This window comes from Dreissena polymorpha, chromosome 2 (assembly GCF_020536995.1).
Source record: "Dreissena polymorpha isolate Duluth1 chromosome 2, UMN_Dpol_1.0, whole genome shotgun sequence".
Taxonomy (NCBI): Eukaryota; Metazoa; Mollusca; class Bivalvia; order Myida; family Dreissenidae; genus Dreissena; species Dreissena polymorpha.
This window is the reverse complement of record NC_068356.1, coordinates 131,667,373-131,689,068: the sequence shown is the minus strand read 5'-3', so window position 1 is coordinate 131,689,068 and position 21,696 is coordinate 131,667,373. Positions and strand designations below refer to the sequence as shown.

The 21,696-nt window shown below is 35.2% G+C and overlaps 2 protein-coding genes across 2 annotated transcripts; both read left to right on the top strand.

Moving 5' to 3' along the window:
* Window positions 1–2,099: 2,099 nt before the first annotated feature.
* Window positions 2,100–10,798, top strand: LOC127869014 (retinal-specific phospholipid-transporting ATPase ABCA4-like). The gene is made up of 9 exons (XM_052411273.1): window positions 2,100–2,175; window positions 3,899–3,992; window positions 4,507–4,633; window positions 5,014–5,153; window positions 5,557–5,687; window positions 6,081–6,278; window positions 7,282–7,499; window positions 10,066–10,182; window positions 10,672–10,798. Exons 1-9 carry the CDS (start codon window positions 2,110–2,112, stop codon window positions 10,685–10,687), a joined length of 1,107 nt encoding a protein of 368 aa, XP_052267233.1. The 5' UTR covers window positions 2,100–2,109; the 3' UTR covers window positions 10,688–10,798.
* Window positions 10,687–19,463, top strand: LOC127870083 (uncharacterized). Its single transcript, XM_052412743.1, has 6 exons — window positions 10,687–11,026; window positions 14,715–14,848; window positions 15,050–15,183; window positions 17,283–17,375; window positions 17,819–18,013; window positions 19,365–19,463. The coding sequence occupies exons 1-6, from the start codon at window positions 10,773–10,775 to the stop codon at window positions 19,461–19,463; spliced, it is 909 nt and encodes a 302-aa protein (XP_052268703.1). The 5' UTR covers window positions 10,687–10,772.
* Window positions 19,464–21,696: the final 2,233 nt, after the last annotated feature.

Sequence of the window (21,696 nt, the reverse complement as noted above, 5' to 3'; positions counted from 1 at the left end):
ACATGAACGATGCATTTTGCCACAAAACTATTAAGCTATGTATACATAATACAGTGCATAATTAAATACATAAAATGAATGTGTTCGTGATATTTCAGTTTTACTAAAAGAGACGTATAAACTTATCAATTTGACAAAGAAGCTTCTATAGAATTTACTGTCCATGAACGTCTTAACATAGCACACGGGGAACATTTGGCAAGTTTCCCATATAGCAATTCAATACTGTAAGGTAAACACTTATTCATGCTGACAGCATTATTGATTTAACACTGTATAAGGGCAAACCTATTTTTTTTAAGTCAAATTCTAGTTTAACAGATAGTTAGTAAATGTTCGTGCGTGGACAAAATATAATAACATGAAAGAGTGTAACTAAACCTCTTCATATACAAACCATTTCGCAATACTGATATTTAATATGCCGTTTTGGGTGAAGTATTATGAATTCAGGCAATTATTTATTCAAGCGGTGCCACGAAGTGTCGGAATTCTAAACTTGCCGCGGGTCGAATGATTGATTATGCTTTTGAAAAACTGGCGACACATGAATGCGTATTGCGAAAAACCATCGTATTAACCCATTTATGCCTTGTAGACTATCCCATCCTCCTAAATTGAATTAATTTATTTTCAAAATTGGGGATGTCTAGTATATTTATTTCTATACATATTTTTAGAATATCTCTTACAGAAACTCCTTTAAGCAGTCAGCGCAGACCCTGATGAGACGCCGCATCATGCGGCGTCTCATCTGGGTCTTCGCTGTTTGCCAAGGCCTTTTTTGTAGACACTAGGCATAACTGGGTTAAATTAAGTCCGATTTTCTTATAAAATATAGCTTAATTCAGTGGAAATATCAATGCATTTTGACAAAAAAAACAGCGCTTTTTTTGCTTACTTAATGCTTCTATATCTGAAAACTTTACAAGAATTCTTTGAACTCCTTCGCCCTTACAGCACTTCGCCTCTGACTGGATCACATCGACATTGACCTGGGTCATTTCGATACTTACCTGTATCGCTTCCATCTTGATAATCACCTGGTTCACTTAATTCTTGGTATCAGGAACACTTCGTCCCGTGCTTGAACAGAAACACGTACTCGTATGCAAAAGAAACGATCCCCTTAACCATGTACAGTCTGGAAAACATCGCTCCTCAACGGGAAATGCCCTCCCCAACGGCTTTAATTTCTCTTTATCAGGATCATTATGTTCCATGGACTAACATTTTTAACGGCAACTTGAATGCATGACTTTCTAGATATCGCTAAAGTTTAAATTATTGTCTGACTCGTGCTTTAAACTATCATCCAACAAATAGAATGAACTAAAGGCGTAACGTCAGTTGACCTCGAGAAAATCGGGCAGTTCATGATTATTGCTCGCTGCCGATAACATGACGTTGCTGATAATAGAGGGTTTAAAATTATGATGCGTTTGAATGGTGTGGAATGTATGTATGCATCGTGCACCAGGAATTAGTATACCGCGATAGCAATGAAGTAGAGCTGCACGTACTATTATATTGCATTAAATTTGAATTGTCCGGATTGCAATTTACTACTTATGCTCATAACTATGACATTCGCAATTTAGAGACGATCTTCCGATTACTGTGTTTTGGGCAGATTTTACTTACATTCGCGTGTTTTGATGAAAGTTTTCATTATGCAAGACATTATTTTTACATGTCCTTTTGTATAAGTAATGTCTACAGCGTTTTTTCACGGCACATTTAAGTACGGTTTTCAGTTACTTTCATACGTATTCGCAGTTATTGCTACCTTTGTATTGTCAATCTCACAAATTGACATATATCTTGTCCAGGAAAACGTATTTTAGCAACAACATAACTAGACTAACTTGTTACAACAAGGGAAAAAAAATACATCTGATTTCCATGAATACAGACTCATTCAGAAATAAAATATTTTAAGTTAATTGTTTGTTTAATCATCTTCTTTCTCCGGTCATAAATATTTAGCTTGAAAAAAACCCAGATAAGAAGATCCGAGAAATTACACATTATCAAACACTGTTCCGAATTATAACGTTTTAATTTTTTTACTTTCCAGTTGCCGGCGTGAAGTGAGTCTTCCCAGCCATGGGTGCGTGGGGACAGTTCTGGTCCCTTGTGTGGAAGAATTACGTCATCAGGAAGCGACATCCGGTAATAAACAGTGATTATACGAGTTTATTAAGAATTATATCCGTACAATAGTGTTGGTTATAAAGATGTTTATACGAAGATGATAAAAAAAGCGCTCGCAAGAATCGGCGTGACTTGTCATTCGCCTGTCGTGGGTTCTGGTCACGTAAGGATATATCATGTATATTGGGTAATCTTTAGTCAAGTTCCTTAAAATTGTAAGTGAAGTCGTCAACTAAATTCCTCAAAATCCTAAATTCTGTGAATACCCAAAACATATTATATAAAGGAGACGACATTCATTCCAGCGAATAGAGAAACACGTTTTGGCTGTCAACGTTTCTATCAGCACAGACACAGGAACGTGTAAAATTTCATGTGTATTGTATGCAATTTACACAAATTACTTGCAATTTATACACGCGGTAAATAAGTAAACGTTAAATTTCCGTGTTACACAGGAAGGATTAAAAGCCATTTACTTTAAACCCAATTTACAATATGCGGATAACCCATAACGCGCATGTTTCAAGAGTGCCTAACAACATTGGATTTGTATATATATATATATATATATATATATACATTTTTTTTGCACACCAGCTTTGTTTTAATATGAATTGTGTTAAAGATGGGTACCAAATAATATACTTTCTTAACATTATTTCAAAGGGTCGGTGTCCTAAGTCGATTAAACTTTAACAGCAAAGTGCATTAAATAGCTATTAAAGCGTAATAGATACTACTGAATATAATGGTAATCTAGTTTTAAGCATTGGAGCGTACGTATCATGTTTTGATGATATTGTACATAGGTTATGTTTTCCCGATATGGGTTACTGTAAACGCGGTGTTATGCTGTGTTTAAATAACAAAGTCCTTGTATTTGTGGGTATCATCGAAAAGGCTTGCAAGTCGATGAAAGCATGTACTTGAAGCATAGCACGATTACGCTTAAAAATGAAGGAAATATGTCAATTTGTGTAAATCTCAACAGTTAGCATGATGTTTGACACATCCACACTTATGTTTGAACGCACGAATATCGCATTAGAATCCGAATTGATCGGTAGAATGTACTCAAAGTTCCTACCTCATTCAACCACGCTTTTTATTTTATGCTTTCCGGTGGTTTAAAGAGAAATATCAGTGAAATAAAACTGGTACTGTTTAAAACAGTGAAAAATAACAGTGAAAAATAACGATATTTTTCGATGTTTTACTGTGAAATGACGTCATTTTTTCGACGAAAGGACGTCATAATTCCAGCGAAATTATCCAGTTAAACTCTTTTATAATGTAAATCTGCGGTGAAAAAGCATAAAATAAAAAGAAAATTTGTTGGATTCGATGGAATATTGATTTTAATTCACTCGTGATCATAAAAAATACATATTTTCACTCGTGGCAGCGCCACTCGTGAAAATATTATTTTATATGATCACTCGTGAAATAAAACCGATATTCCATCGAATCCAACAAATATCCTCTATTTATTTTGATTACAAATATCGTCAATAAGTGATAATGTCACAGATTGTACTGTTTGATTTCATTTTATTTTGCCAATGTGCTTCTACAAACGTATGCATCAATATGAATTTACATTTACTAAACCGGCTCCTCATTTCGATCTCGTATCCCTAAAATATAAGACGTGTTGTCTTATTTTAGAGTTTCTTGGTACCAGAACTGTTATGGTCATGCTCATGTTGAAAGACACGTCATACTTTTTTAATTGCAGAGTTTCGTGGTTTTAGAAGTCGTATGGCCAGTGTTGATGTTTGTAGCTTTAGCGCTGTTCCGGCTCGGGTTCCCGCCTGACCATAGGGAAACATGTAAGTATCCAAAATGTAATACATATTACTTTTATTTATAAGCATACTCTACGATTTAATTTAGCTTATTTGTCGTATAAACAATGCAATCTAATAATTTTACATTATATAATGATTTTAAAATTAATCATTTCTACCACGTACCCCATTATGAGACCTTAATTTAGCGAAATTGATTGTAGATTCTATTTATTTTACTACAAAATTTTAATTCGTTCTTAGAGACTTTGTAAAGTTGTTTCCATAATTATATTGAATACTGAATAACCAAGTTTTTAAATCAATCAAGGCAATTGTTCTTACACATTAATATCTCCAGTTTGACATCATTGTCGGCCAACCGGTGGCGACAGAACGTAAGGGTTAGGGGTGTTTTGAACTCAATGACAAACTTAATGGTGTTGGATGAAACCAAGTTTAAAAGTAAAGTTTGATGCTGAGCAACTGAACTGAAATGCTCAAATATGATTTACGTCAACGGAGCTTCACACATTTGCGTTTATCTGGTTTGCAGGTCAGTTCCAAGAACGCGCACTGCCGAGCGCGGGAATGATCCCCTTTCTGCAGACGTCAATATGCCAGTTGCAGAACAACTGCTCAAACCAGGCCTGGAAAGAAGAAAGAGAGACGGCACAGGCCAAGTAATGTGATTTGTCATTATAGAACGGCGAATATGTTGTTGCTAAATTTATTTATACATTTGAATGCTATAATTGTTTCCTCTAACGAATAATCTTAATGCAGTGTAGCCGTGAAACATTATCGAAGGTAAACTCCCTTTGTTAATTAGTCGACATGACTAAACAAGAATTTCATAGATGCAATAACTAAATTGCTAAATTTTATTGACCTTCTTTTACTTAATCTTTATTTATAACGTATTATAATAACGTCGTAAAGCGGACGCACATTGGAATCAATTTTTAAACAAATGACTTATTTAAGTTATTATCGAAAAATTGTATATTCATTACAGCGCTTATTTTCTGACTAACTCTCGCATTTTGTGTATTGATTCCAGTTTCCAGCAACTAATAGGTGGAGTGACACCAATTTTGGAGAAGGAATCCACTGTTCAGGCTTTCAAAGCATTACCAAAGATGAACAAAGTCCTGAAGGCATTGCAGAACTTTTCCAAGGAAACCAGTTTAGATGAGATTGGTAAGATAAAGCTTAAAACATTCAGCGAGCACCCAGTTTATATAGTAGTGACTAGATCTGTCACTACAACAAACAATTGATAAAAAATATCCAAACGTGGAAAATATATTCAAAACTATACATTTTACTACACAATTGTTCACAAATTGCATTACAAAACAATTCAGAATACACCATAATGTGATCAATTAAATAATTACTTTTTTAAAAATCTTACATCTTTATGATAAATTTATTAATATCATAATCGTAAAAAGTAGAATATGTTGATTCTGATAATAAATATAACATGTTAATTAAGATTTCAACTACATGTTTAAAGAAAAAAAGACGCTTAAAAAATCATACTGTAAATATTTTGTTTCGCTGTTCTTTGCTGTTTATGACCTACATTATATCCTAGATGAAGCACTGAAGTTAAAGAACATGTTCAAAGACCCAGCAAGGGTGATCGACATCATAGCCAACAAGTATGGTATATTATCACCCAAGATGGCAGAATATCTTCTGGAGTCTACTCTCAATCCAGTGGCGGTAAGCGTTACTAATATGATACAAAGTCATTTTCAGAGACAGTGTGTTTTTTGCTAGCTTTAAAAAACATAAAAATTGTGTTATTATACATGCAGGTATATGGCATTCCTTTGCTGGAAAAGTCAATTATTCAGGTCAACTTGTAAGTGGACAAGTACAATATGGAGAAATGATCTATAAAAGTATCAGCAAAATGAACAAGTATTTCCATGGTGGAAATAGGATTGCATAATCTACGATTTTTGGTCGATCAGACCTAACCATAACAACAAATGTGTCATATTTTACTTAAATAACAATGTGATGTATGTATATAAGACTAAGATACCACTGTGTCCAGTATATGTAACATATATTGTTTTTTAATTTTTACAATAATATAACTTTTTCTAGATCATGGAAATGCTGGGCAGTCTAGACATGAAGAAGGTGGTGTGCGATCCGGCAGAGCTTACAAAGTACCTGTTGCTCAGCCCGAAGGTTAACAAATACTCTCTGTCAGATCAGCTGTGTCGTATAAATGATGCCCTCATCTCCAACATTACCAACGAGCTTGTGAGGCAGCTCGATGTGGCCAAGGTTATTAAACTGGTGAGTCTTTGAGTCTCTGTTATTGAACTGCGTGCCGTATTATAACTATGAAAATTCTTGGTCGCAAGCAAGGTCTTAAATTAGATGAATATTAATTAACGAGAATGTTCATAACCGTTGATGATTGAATGCGCTTGTTTGAATTGATAAGATTAGGATTCTGATAAAATGTATTGATTTTTAAGTCATGAAATCATTGGGCATTATTTGAAGTAAAGCATTTTATTATAAGAAGTACAAGGTTTAATTTTGGAATTTATCAATCCCTAACAATTAGATCACGGGTTCGATCCCCACCGTGGGAGCGTTCTTTAGATCTCCCCTAAAGACACCAAGTACTGGTTCTAGGCCCAGGAAACGGACTCGAGAGCGTTTATATAAGCCTTTGGCTTCTGATGCAATCGAGCTAAAATAAATAGGTTTAAACTAAACTAACAATTAGATGTTTTGACATTCAGTGTTAACTATAAACTGGAATAAAGATAAATATGAATTTAAAACCTTATGCTGGGAACTGTTTTCATACGTTTTATATAATTTGTATAAACCAAGTTATTGACAACAGCATGACATTTTGTTGCAAATAATAAAAACATAAATCCTACAATAAAAAACATACACATATTACTGAATGATCATTTGCTGTACTTATACCTTACTAAAGATCTAAGATCACAAAAGGTACATGATGGCGCTAAATGCATGCAGGGTTGAAAGCCTTACCAGGCTATTAACATTTTCTTATACTTTTAAAGTTCACATCAAAATAATTTCTTAGTCTAACACTTGCGTTGCAATGTAAACTTTGGCCCCAAAAAATAAATATCAACAGATTTTGAAGAAAAACAAATTGGCCCGGTTTAGAGGGGAAGCAGAAAGGAAAAAAGGGAACATATTCTGTGAATCTTTACCTGAACTATGCATTATAGTAAACACTGTTGAAAATGACCTGCACAAAGAATTAAATCATGTACTGAATTATTCTGTCTATAAATTGTTTCAGGGTCAAGATCTTATGAAGGCGACGGGATCACTTGATGTAGCCATGCTGCTTGGTGACATCGCAAACTTAGTGGAGCGTTTCTTAGATGATTCGAGCATTCTAAGCATGTTCATGCAATCACAGGCCATACCGGACCTCAGTGCGTTGCCCCTTGCATTGCATTCCGTGTCCAAACTACTGCCTTTACTAATGAACATCCAAGGAAATGAGCTAGAAAGGTGATCAATGAGTTTTTTTTAGCTCAACTATTTTATATGAAATATATATAGTGGAGCTATCCTACTCAACCGGGCGTCGGCGTTCCGTTCCGTGCCGTTATCTTGCAAATGTTTAAGTTTTCGTACTACCCCAATTATTTTGATTGTCCCTTGACATATTGCTTTCATATTTTGCATACTTGTTTACCAACATGACCCCAACCTTTAAACAAGAGCAGACAACTCTATCAAGCATTTTGTCATAATTATGGCCCCTTTTCCACTTAGAATATGCACCAAATGTTAAAGTTTGTGTACTACCCCAAATATTTTCAATGTCCCTTGATATATTGCTTTCATATTTTGCATACTTGTTTAGCATCATTACCCCAACCTATAAACAAGAGCATACAACTGTATCAAGCATTTTGACAGAATTATTGCCCCTTTTATACTTAGAATATGCATATTATTGATAAATCTATGTTAAACTTTGCGTACTACCCCAAATATTTCCTATATCCTTTGACATATTGCTTTTATATTTTGCATACTTATTTACCAACATGACCCCAACCTATAAACAAGACCAGACAACTCTATCAAGCATTTTGTTATAATTATGGCCCCTTTTCCACTTAGAATATGCAGCAAATGTTTAAGTTTGCGTACTACCCCAAAATTTTCATTGTGCCTTGACATATTGCTTTCATATTTTGCATACTTGTTTACCATCATGACCCCAACCTATAAACAAGAGCATACAACTGTATCAAGCATTTTGACAGAATTATTGCCCCTTTTATACTTAGAATATGCATATTATTGATAAATCTATGTTAAACTTTGCGTACTACCCCAAATATTTCCTATATCCTTTGACATATTGCTTTTATATTTTGCATACTTGTTTACCAACATGACCCCAACCTATAAACAAGAGCAGACCACTGTATCAATCATTTTGACATAATTATGGCCCCTTTTACACTTAGATAATTGTACATTTTGCTTAAATTGCCATAACTTCTTTATTTATGATCACATTTTATTATTACTTTGACAAAACAACACTTACCTGAATACCACAATGTATTCCACCTAAACAATACCCCATGCCCCTACCCAGAATCCCCCCCAACCTCCCGGGTCCCCCCCCCAAAAAAAAAAATTTTTGTGTGTTAAACTTCATCTTATAAAATACAACACCATACAACGCCCCACATTATACCCCTCTCACCCCCCCTACCCCCCCCAACCTCCCCCCCCATTTTTTCCCCATTTTTTTTTAACATCATCTTATAAATTACCCCACCCCACATTATACCCCCCTCTCACCCCCCCCAACCTCCCCCCACCCCTTTTTTTTTTAACATCATCTAATTAATTACCCCGACCCATATTATACCCCCCCTCTCACCCCCCCCCCCCCCCCCCTCCTCCCCCCCTACCCCCCCAAAAAAATTTTTTTTTGCCTTCTTTCATTTTTGAAAGATCGTCTAATAAATGACCACACCCCACATTTTACCCCCTCTCAACCCCCCCTCCAAAATTTTTTTTTATTTTTTTCCTTTTTTATTTTTGAAAGATCGTCTAATAAATTATTGAATATGAACAATTTCCCCATGATGGCTTACGTTATACTGTCAAGCACTCGAATAGGCGAGCGCGCTGTCCTCTGACAGCTCTTGTTAAATAACAAAGTTTAGTGTTCATCATTACTAGGGACGCAATTATTTTTAATAGTGAAAGTTAGTCAGCACATTTATTTATTTTTATTTTTATTTTCACTGTTGTGATGTTATTAACTGATAAAATATGTGCATAAGTGTTATTCCCTATATTGTTGTTGGTATAGCACCATATCCAACTCTGACACTAAAATTGATGTAAATCTAGTAATAGTTGTGCTGTCATGCATCCAACACTGACCCTAACATAAATGCAATTGATTATAAAATCGATTGAAATATATGTTGATGAAAGAATACTGTGCTGGAAATCTAGGTTGAACTTGAGCCAAAATTAAATATAAGAATAAGCTCTAGTGAGTCATTATGCTAATAGCAATCATGAACATCAGGCTAATAAAATAGTTCATTAAAAAAAATAAAAAAATAAACGTTTTCTTTCCATGTAATAAAGAGGATTACAGTTCTTAGTGTAGTGAGAAAATAAATATGTTCACGGGTGCTAGGATTAATGACAATAAGTAAAAGTTATCACATTTGTGTGAAAAATAATTCACAGTATTACCCCAAAAGCAAAGAAAATTTGCTTTTATGCTTTTGATTGTTCTTTTCATATTATTAATTTTTAGAACCTTTTAAGCCTGTACTATTTCCTCATTGATATGTAGTGCAGTAATTGAGTTAAGAAATTTACATTTAGTGTGGATTTAAAACAAAATTTGTCGGCCCTGTCAATAGCATAACAACTAAGGCCGTCTTAGTTTCAGTAAAATTACAGAATTATACTTTAATTTGCTGATAAATTTGAATAATTCTTCACTTTGCTTTAAATAAATCTATTTATCAGTAAGTTCAACTTTATTGTAGATTAAAAACGTGTGCCTCTTTTCTTAAAGTGTCCGAAAGATGATTGATGTTGTGTCCCCCCCTTCTGGATCTCATTCTACCCGACAAAACCATGGCAGCAGAACTCCAGAAGTTAATGAAAGGATTAACAGATATTCTCAATACAGGTAAACCTATATTTGACTCAAATACATTTCAAATACATTTCTGCATTTCTGCAAACAATTATGTAAAAAGTGCACAGCCTATTTGGCCTTAAATGTATTATGTACCACCATAGGATTAAGATAGGCTCTTGAACTAGTAAGGTGGCAAACTGAATGTGTATAATTATCCATTTACAGCTAAGATATGTATTTTGACGTCTTTGTTGTCCCTTATATGTTATTAAAGACCTTTCTTACTAGGTTCAAGTTTTAAAGGTTTCATTGGCAACCCTTAGATTCTGATGAGCAGCAAACAGCATAAAACCTGATCAGACTGTGAGTTACACATAGGCTGTTCTGGTTTTATGCTGTTTGCACATAGCCATTTTCACTTTGCTCATGAGTGGGAAAGGGATAATATATATCTTTTACTCATTATTCAAATAGGAAATGCATCAGGGGTCTTATACTTTTGCATTCTGTTTTCACATTTTTTTTTGTATTTTGCAGATGGTATCCAAGATAGCAACCCTCTAGATGTGTTAAAAGACTTGATCCCAGCCCTGCTAAACAGCAGCAAACTCCTTAGCAACCTCACAGACTCCATCAACATGCCACTCCTCCAGGATATATTCAGCACAGAACACATCCAGATGATGGAAGAGCTTGTTAATGGTTCAGAATGGACAACTGTCCTGGACCTTTTCATGAAGAACGTGCCCAACCTGATGAATTTGATTGAAGCACCAGAGATGGTTTCAAACATAGTGAATGAGATAGCCAGTCAGTATTTTGCCACATTTAAGGCCGTTATGGAGGGTCTGTCACAGAATTCCACAGAAATGGATCCTGATGCTGTTGCCAAGTGAGTTTTATATGAAGATTGTTGTTTGTTGTTGTTAGTAAAATAGCATATTATTTACCATCATCGTATGAATATTATAAAAACTGTTATTCATGAAATTGTTTATAAAAAAGGGATACTTATAATACTGAAATTTAAAGTTTGGCCCATATCAATTCTCTACAGGACTTCTTGTTTCCAAATATTATTGTTTTGTTTCATACAATGCTTCAGGGCCGTACCCAGGATTTTTTTACTGGGGGGGCCCAACCAGGGAGGGTTTGGGAGGGGTCCCCCCTCCCTATATATATACTTTTTTTAATTTGGCACTTTGCATGGTGAATTTTAATGCTTATAAAAAACGTATTTTGTGATATGAATAAATGGAATATAACAAGTAAATCAGCACATTTCGGAAGTCTTAAGCTTTAAACATTGGTGCGAATTCACAACAATATCAAAAGCTTTAGATTTCCGAAACTTACAGGTTTAAACTGACTATTATCCACATAAACTCTCGTATTGCTTCCACCATTTTTTTCACAAATCAATAACGTCACAGGTTTTTTTAAATCTGATTTTTGGGAAAGACCTTGCCATTTTTTAGGAAAAAAATGCGCGAAACCCCTAATTTTGGGGGGATATAATGAAAGTCTTAAAGAATCAATTTAACATATTTTACTGTTTTCAAACAAATTCAAGGAAAGAGATAATTTAATTATACAATATTTTTCTACACTGGATCAGGTTAACTTATATAATGAGATCGATTTGTTGTTTCAATTTTCATTTTTTTACCAATGAGCCAATAATAGGTTGATATTACTCAATTCTGGGTACTCAATTATTTTAAATACTGAATTCTGCAAAATTCTTATCTGTTGCTCGGCAAATTTATGAATCTGTTTTTCTTTTAATCAAGCATGTTAACTATCTCATCGTAGTCTTTTTTAGTGATTTCCTTTCAAAAATTATATATACTCAGTTTTAATACCTTTGTCAGTGTTTTTGTTCCGGTTCAAATTCAGGGCACTATTCTCAATGCAAAAAGTATATATTGGGACCTAAATAAAAATTCCCAATAAAAGGTTTCAAAAAAAATAATCAAACTTTAAGAAGGGAAAAATACGTCTAGGGCCCTTCTCAAAGAAGGAAAAAAACTTAAGTCGGCAATTATCAGACCATAGTCTACGAACTCCTGTAGCATTTGCTTCCATTCGCTGCACGTATCAAAATACATGACATCAACCATCGATAGATGAAGCATTCATGATCACAATGGGGGACTGATCGGGGATGTGTGTACAAGGCGATTCAGGCTTTTTCCGCCCTATGCCACGGGTCCGAAATTCGGCCCCATTCCCAATGCAAATCTGGTTGTTTTTTTCCCAATTGAAAAAAAAATTCCCAATTCAAAAAAAAACAAAAAAAAAACATTTTTTTTTTTTTTTTTTTTTTTTTTACCCTTTAAATATATAAGTTGACCTGATCTGGTGTAGAAAATAGAAAGTATTGCATAATTAAATTATCTGTTGCCTTGAATTTGTTTTAAGAACTGTAAAATATGTTAATGATTATTTAAGACTTAACTTTTTTTTCCTCAAAATCCGGCGCTTCCCGCGATTTTTTTACCTCAAAAAGGCCAAGCCTTTTCCCCAAATTCAGATTAAAAAACCTGCACTAATCACACATGTTCATAATATTTTGTAAAATTTTAATAATAAGTTATCAAAATAGTCGTTATTTACCAGTTAACGGCTTCTTTGAAATATAAGAAACACTGTTTTAAATAATTTACATGCGATAATTTTTGCCCAATTGAGCCAATTTTGCGATTAATTTTTTTCCCAAAATGGGGTTTTCACGACGCGAAATTCCCAAAATTCCAGTGTGGCGTTTTCCCAAAATGGAGCGGAAAAAGCCTACGATTAAAAAACATTGCCTGGAGGCTTATCTCGATTGGCGAGCGTTAATCCCCTTGTTTATCAGGGACAATAAAACATAGCTGCTCTTTTGTTTTGAGGGAAAGTGTACTGTGGGCCCTTGCACGAGAGAAAAAATTGCAGTGGGCCGATTACTAAAAAAATCATAGTTCGACAGCCAGCTGGGGGGGCCCGGGCCCCTGGGCCCATGGCCTGGGTACGGGCCTGTGTTTTTGCGCCTTTTTTCTTCAAATTTTAAGAGATGTTTGTTGTCTTTATTGTTCACAGCTTATGACAATCATATTTTCATCAGGGTTAATTTTCCCAAAGGCTCTAGCACACAGGTCATGAAAATAAACAGTCGATTTGTTGTAAAGAATGAACATTAGTACAAGTGCATATTTCTATTATAGAGTTTATTTTAGCAATAAAGGTTGATTTGTTTATTGAAAGTTGTTTTAGACAGATTACAATTGTTAGATCAGAGCATAAACTAGGATTGGTGTTTGAATAATCTTTTTAAAAAGATACCAAGGACTGGTTCTAGGTCAATTTGTTTCAAAGCGCTGCCTTTTGACACATTTTATGTTACAAATAAGTAGAAATTAACTTAAATAATTAAACTTGGCCATAGAGTTGATTTTGCCCCTGAGTCAGAATTATTTGGAGTTTGTAAAGATGGCTGTAAATTGACATGATCTGAGACTTTGTAAGAAACATGTTTAAATAATATTTTTTAATAAAATGTTAGCAATATGTTTTCTTGATGTACTGGTACATGTAGCAGTAATAATAAGTTATGATCAGAGAAAATGCTGAATTGGCAATTATGAATCATCTTGATACCATATTTTGCACAGACACATTTCAAAGCAATAACTCATGATTTAATCTTTAAAAAATACATTATTCTATAATTATATATGTTGTTTTTAGTGTTTCATTCTATTTTAATAATTTCAGAATAAATTATGTTGAACATTTCAATGAGCCCTTTAGCTGAACGCATTTGCCATTCGAATGTAGTTGAGTTTATCTACTTGCAGATGCATATGGATTGGGATTGACCACATATTCATTCCAACTGATATGGTTCAATGAATCACATTATGAAGCACTGAATGTTTTATCTTTTGTTTGAATATCTATGTCATCTTCAATGTTATAAATGGCACAGATGTTGTTATGTTTGAATAGACACACCAGATGTGACCAAGCCAATTGTGTCCTTTTTAAACACTTATTTCAGCCGACATTTCGCAAAAAATATTTTTTGTTGTTACCGGTAATTCAACACAGAACTGTTACTGTGATTGAAATTTAATGAAAATTTGGCTTGGATAATCCACTCAGATCAATAGACAAATAAAAAATACACTCATATGATACTTACAGCTTGTAGCAGCCGAGTCCAAGTTTGGAACAAAACTTTGATTTGAGTCTCACTCTGTGAAAACAGGGTTTAATGCACAGGCTAATTAGGGATGACACTCACTCTGCCTAAACTGACTTTTTACTAAAAGAGACTTCCTTTAAATGAAAAATACCTTACAAGTGGAAAGTGTTGTACCTCATTTGCCTGTGAAGTTTGGCTAATCAGAGACAAGACTTTCCGTCTAAACTGGACTTTTGCTAAGAAGAGACTTCCTTTAAGTGAAAAATACCATAAAAGCAGAAAGTGTCATAATTGATAAGCCCATGCAGACTGCACAGGCTAATCTGGGACAACACTTGATGCATATGCATTAAGCCCAGTTTTCTCAGAGTGCGGTTCATTTGTTTCCCAGGTCACTAGCAGACGGCATGACCAATCTGGAGCAAACACTACGGGAGGCCATGGGAGATAACATGACAGACATGGTTATGGCCCTTGGAAGCATGCTCATGGACATGGTGGATGACAGCTCAGCCTTTTACGAGAGTATGTGTCCTGATCAAGTATATATTTGTTAATCAATGAAGACATGGTTGAACTTGTTGCAAAATTCTGCATTTTTCTTGTTAAAAATGAGTGAAGTTTCACAGACTCTTGATATCTCTTTAACACATGCTGCATCTAAATGCTTCAAATGTTATCCTTTTACATATAAGATGAAATAAATTTGTAACATACTGCTTACAGAACTGACATTGGACCTGAAGGCTAGTGTCTCCAGTCGTCCAGAGGTTGCAACTGCTCTAAACAAACTGGCAGCAATGGATACCACGGTCACATATACCTTCCTCTCTAACATGGTGGCTATGGATACTGTATATGTGAGTATGATTCCCCAACAATGCATGAATAGGGAATCTTGGGACTTAGGCAAACAAATAAATTGTGTGTTTCCACTGACATCTAAAAATAGTGGCGTAGGTATGTTGGCCAATCTTGTCTTTTTTGTTAACCTTTTTTTACTATAATCAATTAATTTCCCACTTCCTTCCTTCTTTCACAAAAAGGAATGACAGAAATCTTAAATATTAATTTTCAATACCTTTCTTGATATGTTAGAGTTCATTCAGCAGATATACTTTGTTAATTATCAAGTATATCAACAAAAATTATCAAAATTTAGCCTGGAGTACAAAAAAAATGCTTCGGGTTTGCACAAAAAAAATGAAAGAAACAGGTCAGGTTAGGGGAAGCAAACAATATTGAGTGTTATGGCTAAAAGATCAAATGAAGTCAACTTTGTTGTAGATGTAGGCCTTGGAGCCCTAACACAGCAGTTATTGAAAGAATTTTAATAAGTGTGTATGTATTAATTGTTATAAATTGAAATGTACAAAAGATGACCCAGAATATCAGAGAAATAAGTTAAGTACTTGATTTATCAATTGTATGGCAATATAAAAAGTTAGTATTATCACATGCTATACCCTGTTTCGCATGTAATACAACCATTACATATTTTTTTATATTACACATGTGTAATACAACATTTTTAAGCGTTTTCATTGGCTTAGTTTTCGTTCATTGACCAATCGCAATTTGTTATTTTGCTGAAATGACGTTGCAACGTCAAATGACGTCACGAAATGTAAATAACATTCGGGATTTTATCATTATGTTTGCGTAAATATTTATTAGTCCCCTACCGGTTTCACCGGAGGGGACTTATGGTTTGTGCTCCATCTGTCAGTCTGTCCGTCACACTTTTCTGAATACTGCGATAACTTTATAAGTTCTTAATATTTTTTCATGAAACTTGGAACATGGATAGATGTCAATATGGACATTATGCACATCATTTCATTTCATTCCTACGTCAAAAATTCTGGTTGCTATGGCAACAAATAGACTAGAAATACTGCTGAAAATGGTGGTGTTCTGGATCCTGCGATAACTTTTTAAGTTCTTAATATTTTTCATGAAACTTGAAACATGGATAGATGGCAATATGGACATTATGCACGTCATTTCGTTTTGTTCCTACGTCAACAATTCTGGCTGCTATGGCAACAAATAAAAAAATAATCTGAAAATGGTGGAATTCTGACAATGGTGGAGCCAGTAGGGGACTTATATTGCTTGTCAATAGTCTTGTTTAATTTGCTCATTTAAAAGCATGTGATAAAAAAGACCTGACACTCGTTGTCATATCATACCATATTTTATTAAACTCGTCCTGGAAATTCGTTAGTAAACTCGCCAAAGGCTCGCTTACTAACAAAATTCCTGAACTCGTTTAATAAAATATGGTATGATATGACAACTCGTGCCAGATCCTAAATTTATGTAAATGCTATGTTCATTGAATAGTTTAGCCCACTCAACACTAAGTTTAATTATATTATGAATTTTATAATTTTCTTTTTGGTTATCAGATTTTGAAAGTGTAGTGCAAATATAGGTTAAATAAATATTGAATGTTATTTTTTTCATCAAGTTAGCCAACATTAGATATTGTTACTGACCCTAGTGCAATTTGATTTAATATTCAATTCAAACACAATACTACCAAAGTACAGTAGAAATTTGAAAGCAGATAAAGGATTGACAAGTAGTCATCGTATACCTAAATGTCAACACTTTTACTTGTCGCTATTTGATTTGTCTTCAATTCAAATATACCATCTACACGCAGTTGTAATTTGATATAAATAGAGCATTTAAAGTAATGATCACATGCCTATTTCAAACATTTATGCAAATATTTGTAGGTGGTTTTTGCATTTTAGATTTCATACATGGATGGATGTACTGGATGTCCTGGATATTAACCTGCTGTTATATATTGGCTGATGTTCTAGATGGTGATTTTAATCTAAAATCAATGTGTTACCTGAGGCAAATGCATGCACATAAAACAGATCTTTATCTGCCCCCCTCCGCATTTTGTTCAAAAATAACTGTTCTTCCATGTTTTCAGAGTGTCCTCAAAGGACAGACAACTATGCAGGATGTTTGTATTCAGTCCCTGGAGGGCACAGTTGCCTCCCCCTGCAGACATGGCGGGCCATTTGTAATCCAGCTGCCACACAGGCAGTGAATGTGGTTTTATATGATGGTCGTATGGTGCAGCTTGAAGAGAAGGTACATGAGAACATTTAAAAAATATGAAATCTTTTGACTAACAAAATCCAAACAAATAAAACAGACCTTAGATTTATTGATGTAAATGAAGTATTTGAAAACCTTCTGATTATCAAATGTTTCATCACCATCAGCATCACCATGAAAATATCTTATATTGCCTTAAAATTATAAGTGTTTTTTTTTTAAATATTATTGATCCCCTTACATTAAAAACAGCAATGAGTAGTAGAACAGCATGTAGTCTAACTAGAGCTCTATAAACATAATTTATGATGTACATATCAACATATTTCTTGACGTTACAATTTAAAGAATATATCAATGCTACCAAGCAAATTGATTAAATAATGGTGTGCAAATTTGTTTAAGATGACTGCCTACATGGTGCAAATGGACAGCATAATGGCTGGTAGCATTCCTCTTGAGATGCAAAATGGCTCCATGAAAGCCATGTATGAACGAGCCTCCAACATGGTGACTGACATGATGTCATCATCATCTTGGTCCACAATGGCGGAATGGATGGATATTTTCCAAACAGCTGGTACGATGAAAGATGTGTTGGTGACTTCTTCAGACTTGCAGTGGACTTGGTCTAAAGTGGAGCAGGGCTATGTTATCACAACAGGTATGACTAGCAGATTTTAATTTAGAGAAAAAATTATGTAACAAGTCTGATCCTATACTTGATGACTTGTTTAAAGACAAATCAAGTCAAAGGAACAAAGCATGTCTACAAAAGAAAGAATGATTGTTGAAGTTCGCAATAGTTCTGATCATGAGTACATCATATTTAAAAATGGCTCAACATGCTCACAAAAGTATCAAAAATTATAAAAAATTCACTGTAAAAGAAATGACATCTAAAGTTCAGCTTATTGACCCCTATCGGTGAACCGGAGGGGACTTTTGGTTTTGCGCTCTGTCTGTCAGTCTGTCTGTCAGTCTGTCACACTTTTCTGGTCCTGCGATAACTTAAAAAGTTCTTCATATTTTTTTCATGAAACTTCAAACATGGATATATGGCAATATGGAGATTATGCACATCATTTCATTTTGTTTCTACGTCAAAAATTCTGGTTGCTATGGCAACAAATATATTTTTTTTTTAAATTATCTGACAATGGTGGAGTTTCACCGGTAGGCAACAATATTGCTTGGCAATCTCTTGTTTTGTATGTAAGCACTGATTTTGTTCTGTATACATGAATATTTTAACCCATTCATGCCTAGCATCCTAAAAAAAGGACATTGCAAACAGCGTAGACCCAGATGAGACGCCGCATGATGGGGCTTCTCATCTGGGTCTGCGCTGTTTACTTAAAGGAATTTCAGTAAGTAATATTCTAAATAAAGAAATAAATATACTAGACATCCCTAATTTTAGAAATAAATTGATCCAATTTAGAAGGATGGGAGAGTCCACTAGACATAAATGGGTTAAAGTCATGCGCAATTAAAATATCCTTTACACGAAAACAGATCCTTAGTACATGTACCCAATTTAACTACCACAATGATGAAATTAAGTTTGTGAAGCATGAATTCAAGCAAGTCTCTGGGAAAAACAGACTTAATGCATGTGCTTTAAGCATCTTCCCATTATAGCTTGTGCTGCCAGCAAAGACTAAACTGGGACACTTTCTGCCTAGCCTGGATTTTCGTGTAGAAGAAACTGCAAATGGAAAATTCCATAATGTGCAGAGTGTTGTCCCTGATTAGCCTATGCAGAGTAGACAGACTATTCTGGGATGATACTTTATGCACATGCATTTAGCCCTCTTTTCCCAGAGATGGGCTCTGATATGATGATAAACAAGACTGTAAGTTCACAAGTATTGTGGAAATGTTGGCAAACTTTTTTCCACATTTTGTTTTTCATTGTATTATTTTATGTAAATTGTTCACTTGCCAGGATTATGCTCCCTATACAAATGACCCTAGAGGCAATGGAGAACTCTTCACTGTGGAGAATGATTCGACCAAGTATGGAGGTTGCCCTAGCAACAATTGACACTCTAGTGTTACGTCTCAAACATGTGCAAGGTATGGTATAATTAACATTTGCACTGCTTTTTATAAAATAATAAACTAAGGAAGCCTGGTAAAATACTGTGGAGGCATTTTTTGGAGCTTGCTTTATTATAAAAAAAATTATGCTTGACACTCTGTGATGTGGCATCGGAAGCAAATTGACATTGGGGAGATGGAGGGGGTGGGTATGGGAGGGTGTATCCCCTCTCGTTGTTTTTTTCAATTTTAGCATCAAATGGCGCATTCTGGTATGTTTTCATGCCTGATACCTGACCTATACACGTCTACTGCAGGCATATTCTGAATAACAAAATTTGTGACAGACAGACAGACGATGGAAAAGTGATCTCTATATGTCGCAGTTTGTACTTTGTACCAGGCGACACAACAATAGGGATCATGTAGCCTCAATACTGATTAAACATATGCTTCAAGTCACATTAAGATGCTAGTATAAGTTTTATTTAATGCATTTTTATACATGTATGTACAGTAACAATATTACCATATCGCAAGAAACATACAACTATAATATCACAGGACAATCAAATGTGAACGCTATCGCAATCATTTATGGTAATTTGTCTATATAGTTGATTTTCACACTGACCGGCAACCAACCAGGTACCACAAGGTCATTTTTACATTGAATACTGAACACTGGCCGGCAACCATATACGTACCACAAGGTCATCTCACTTACAATTTTCTAAATGTAAACATCCGTGTTTCCTTATACTGGGCAAATTCATTTGCGACTTGGCGTTAAGCGATTAACTTATAAAAGAGACTGATCAATTAACAACAAAAATGACACGTACATTACCGCAGGCAGGTGATGACAATCAACAATACACGTGTCATAACCGCGAAAGCTTGATTACATTGCATCGTGGTAAAGATATTTTCAAATATACGGGTATTAAAATGAAAAAAAAAATGAAAAAAGGTCTTTGCAAAATTTAATTTTTGCCGAAAATATTTTGGCGAATGCCGCCACCCCTGCCGCCCCAGCTCCAGCGCCTCTGCTCTGTTTGTGTGCTTCCAAGCTGTCTAGATGGTTACTTCTTCACTTAAAATATTGTCATTGAGGTATCCCATGTAATAAGAGGTTGCATGCTGTTAACATTTCTGAATAACAACTATGTTACTATGGTAACCATGTGGAATTGCTTCAGGTGTGGAAGCGAGAGGAACAGGATGATCAGTCGTCTTGCCACATATCTGCTTACCTCCCCCAGGTGGCCATATCTGCCCTTGACTACAATATCCACAGGTACGTTTAAGCCGCCATCTAGGAGAACGGAACTCAATGCATGTGCGTAAATGTGAGTATGCACAGGCTAATGGGAGAACGGAAACTCAAGCATGTGCGTAAATGTTGCAGTAGCACAGGCTAATGGGGAGAACGGAACTCAATGCATGTGCGTAAATGTTGCAGTATGCACTATGGCTATGGTGAGAAGGAACTCAATGCATGTGCGTAAATATTTGCAGTATGCCACAGGCAATGGGAGAACAGAAATCATGCAATGCATGCGCGTAAATGTTGGAGTATGCACAGGCTAAGGGAGAACGGAAACTCAATGCATGTGCCTAAATGTTGCAGTATGCACAGGCTAATGGGGAGAACAGGAACTCAATGCATGTGTTTGTAAATGTTGAGTATGCATAGGCTAATGGGGAAACGGAACTCCAATGCATGTGCGTAAATGTTTGCAGTATGCATAGGCTTATGGGAGAACGGAACTCAATGCATGCGTACGTAAATGTTGCAGTAGCATAGGCTTATGGGAGAACCGGAACTCAATGCATGTGCGTAATTGTTGCAGTATGCACCGGCTAATGGGAGAACTGAACTCAATGCATGTGCGTAAATGTTGCAGTATGCATAGGCTAATGGGAGTACGGAACTCAAGCATGTGCGTAAATGTTGCAGTATGCACAGGCTTATGGAGAGACAGAACGAAACTCAATGACATTGTGCGTAATGTTGCAGGATGCACAGACTACGGGAGAACGGAACTCAATGCATGTGGGTAAATGTTGCAGTATGCACAGGCTAATCAGGGACAACACTTTGGGCTTTTATAGAATTTTTGTTGCAGGAAGTTCATTCTAAACAAAAATCAGTCTTGGTATAAAGTGTCTTCTCTGATAAGCCTGCGCTGACTGCACAGGCTCAATCTGGGACAATAGACCACGTGCATGTG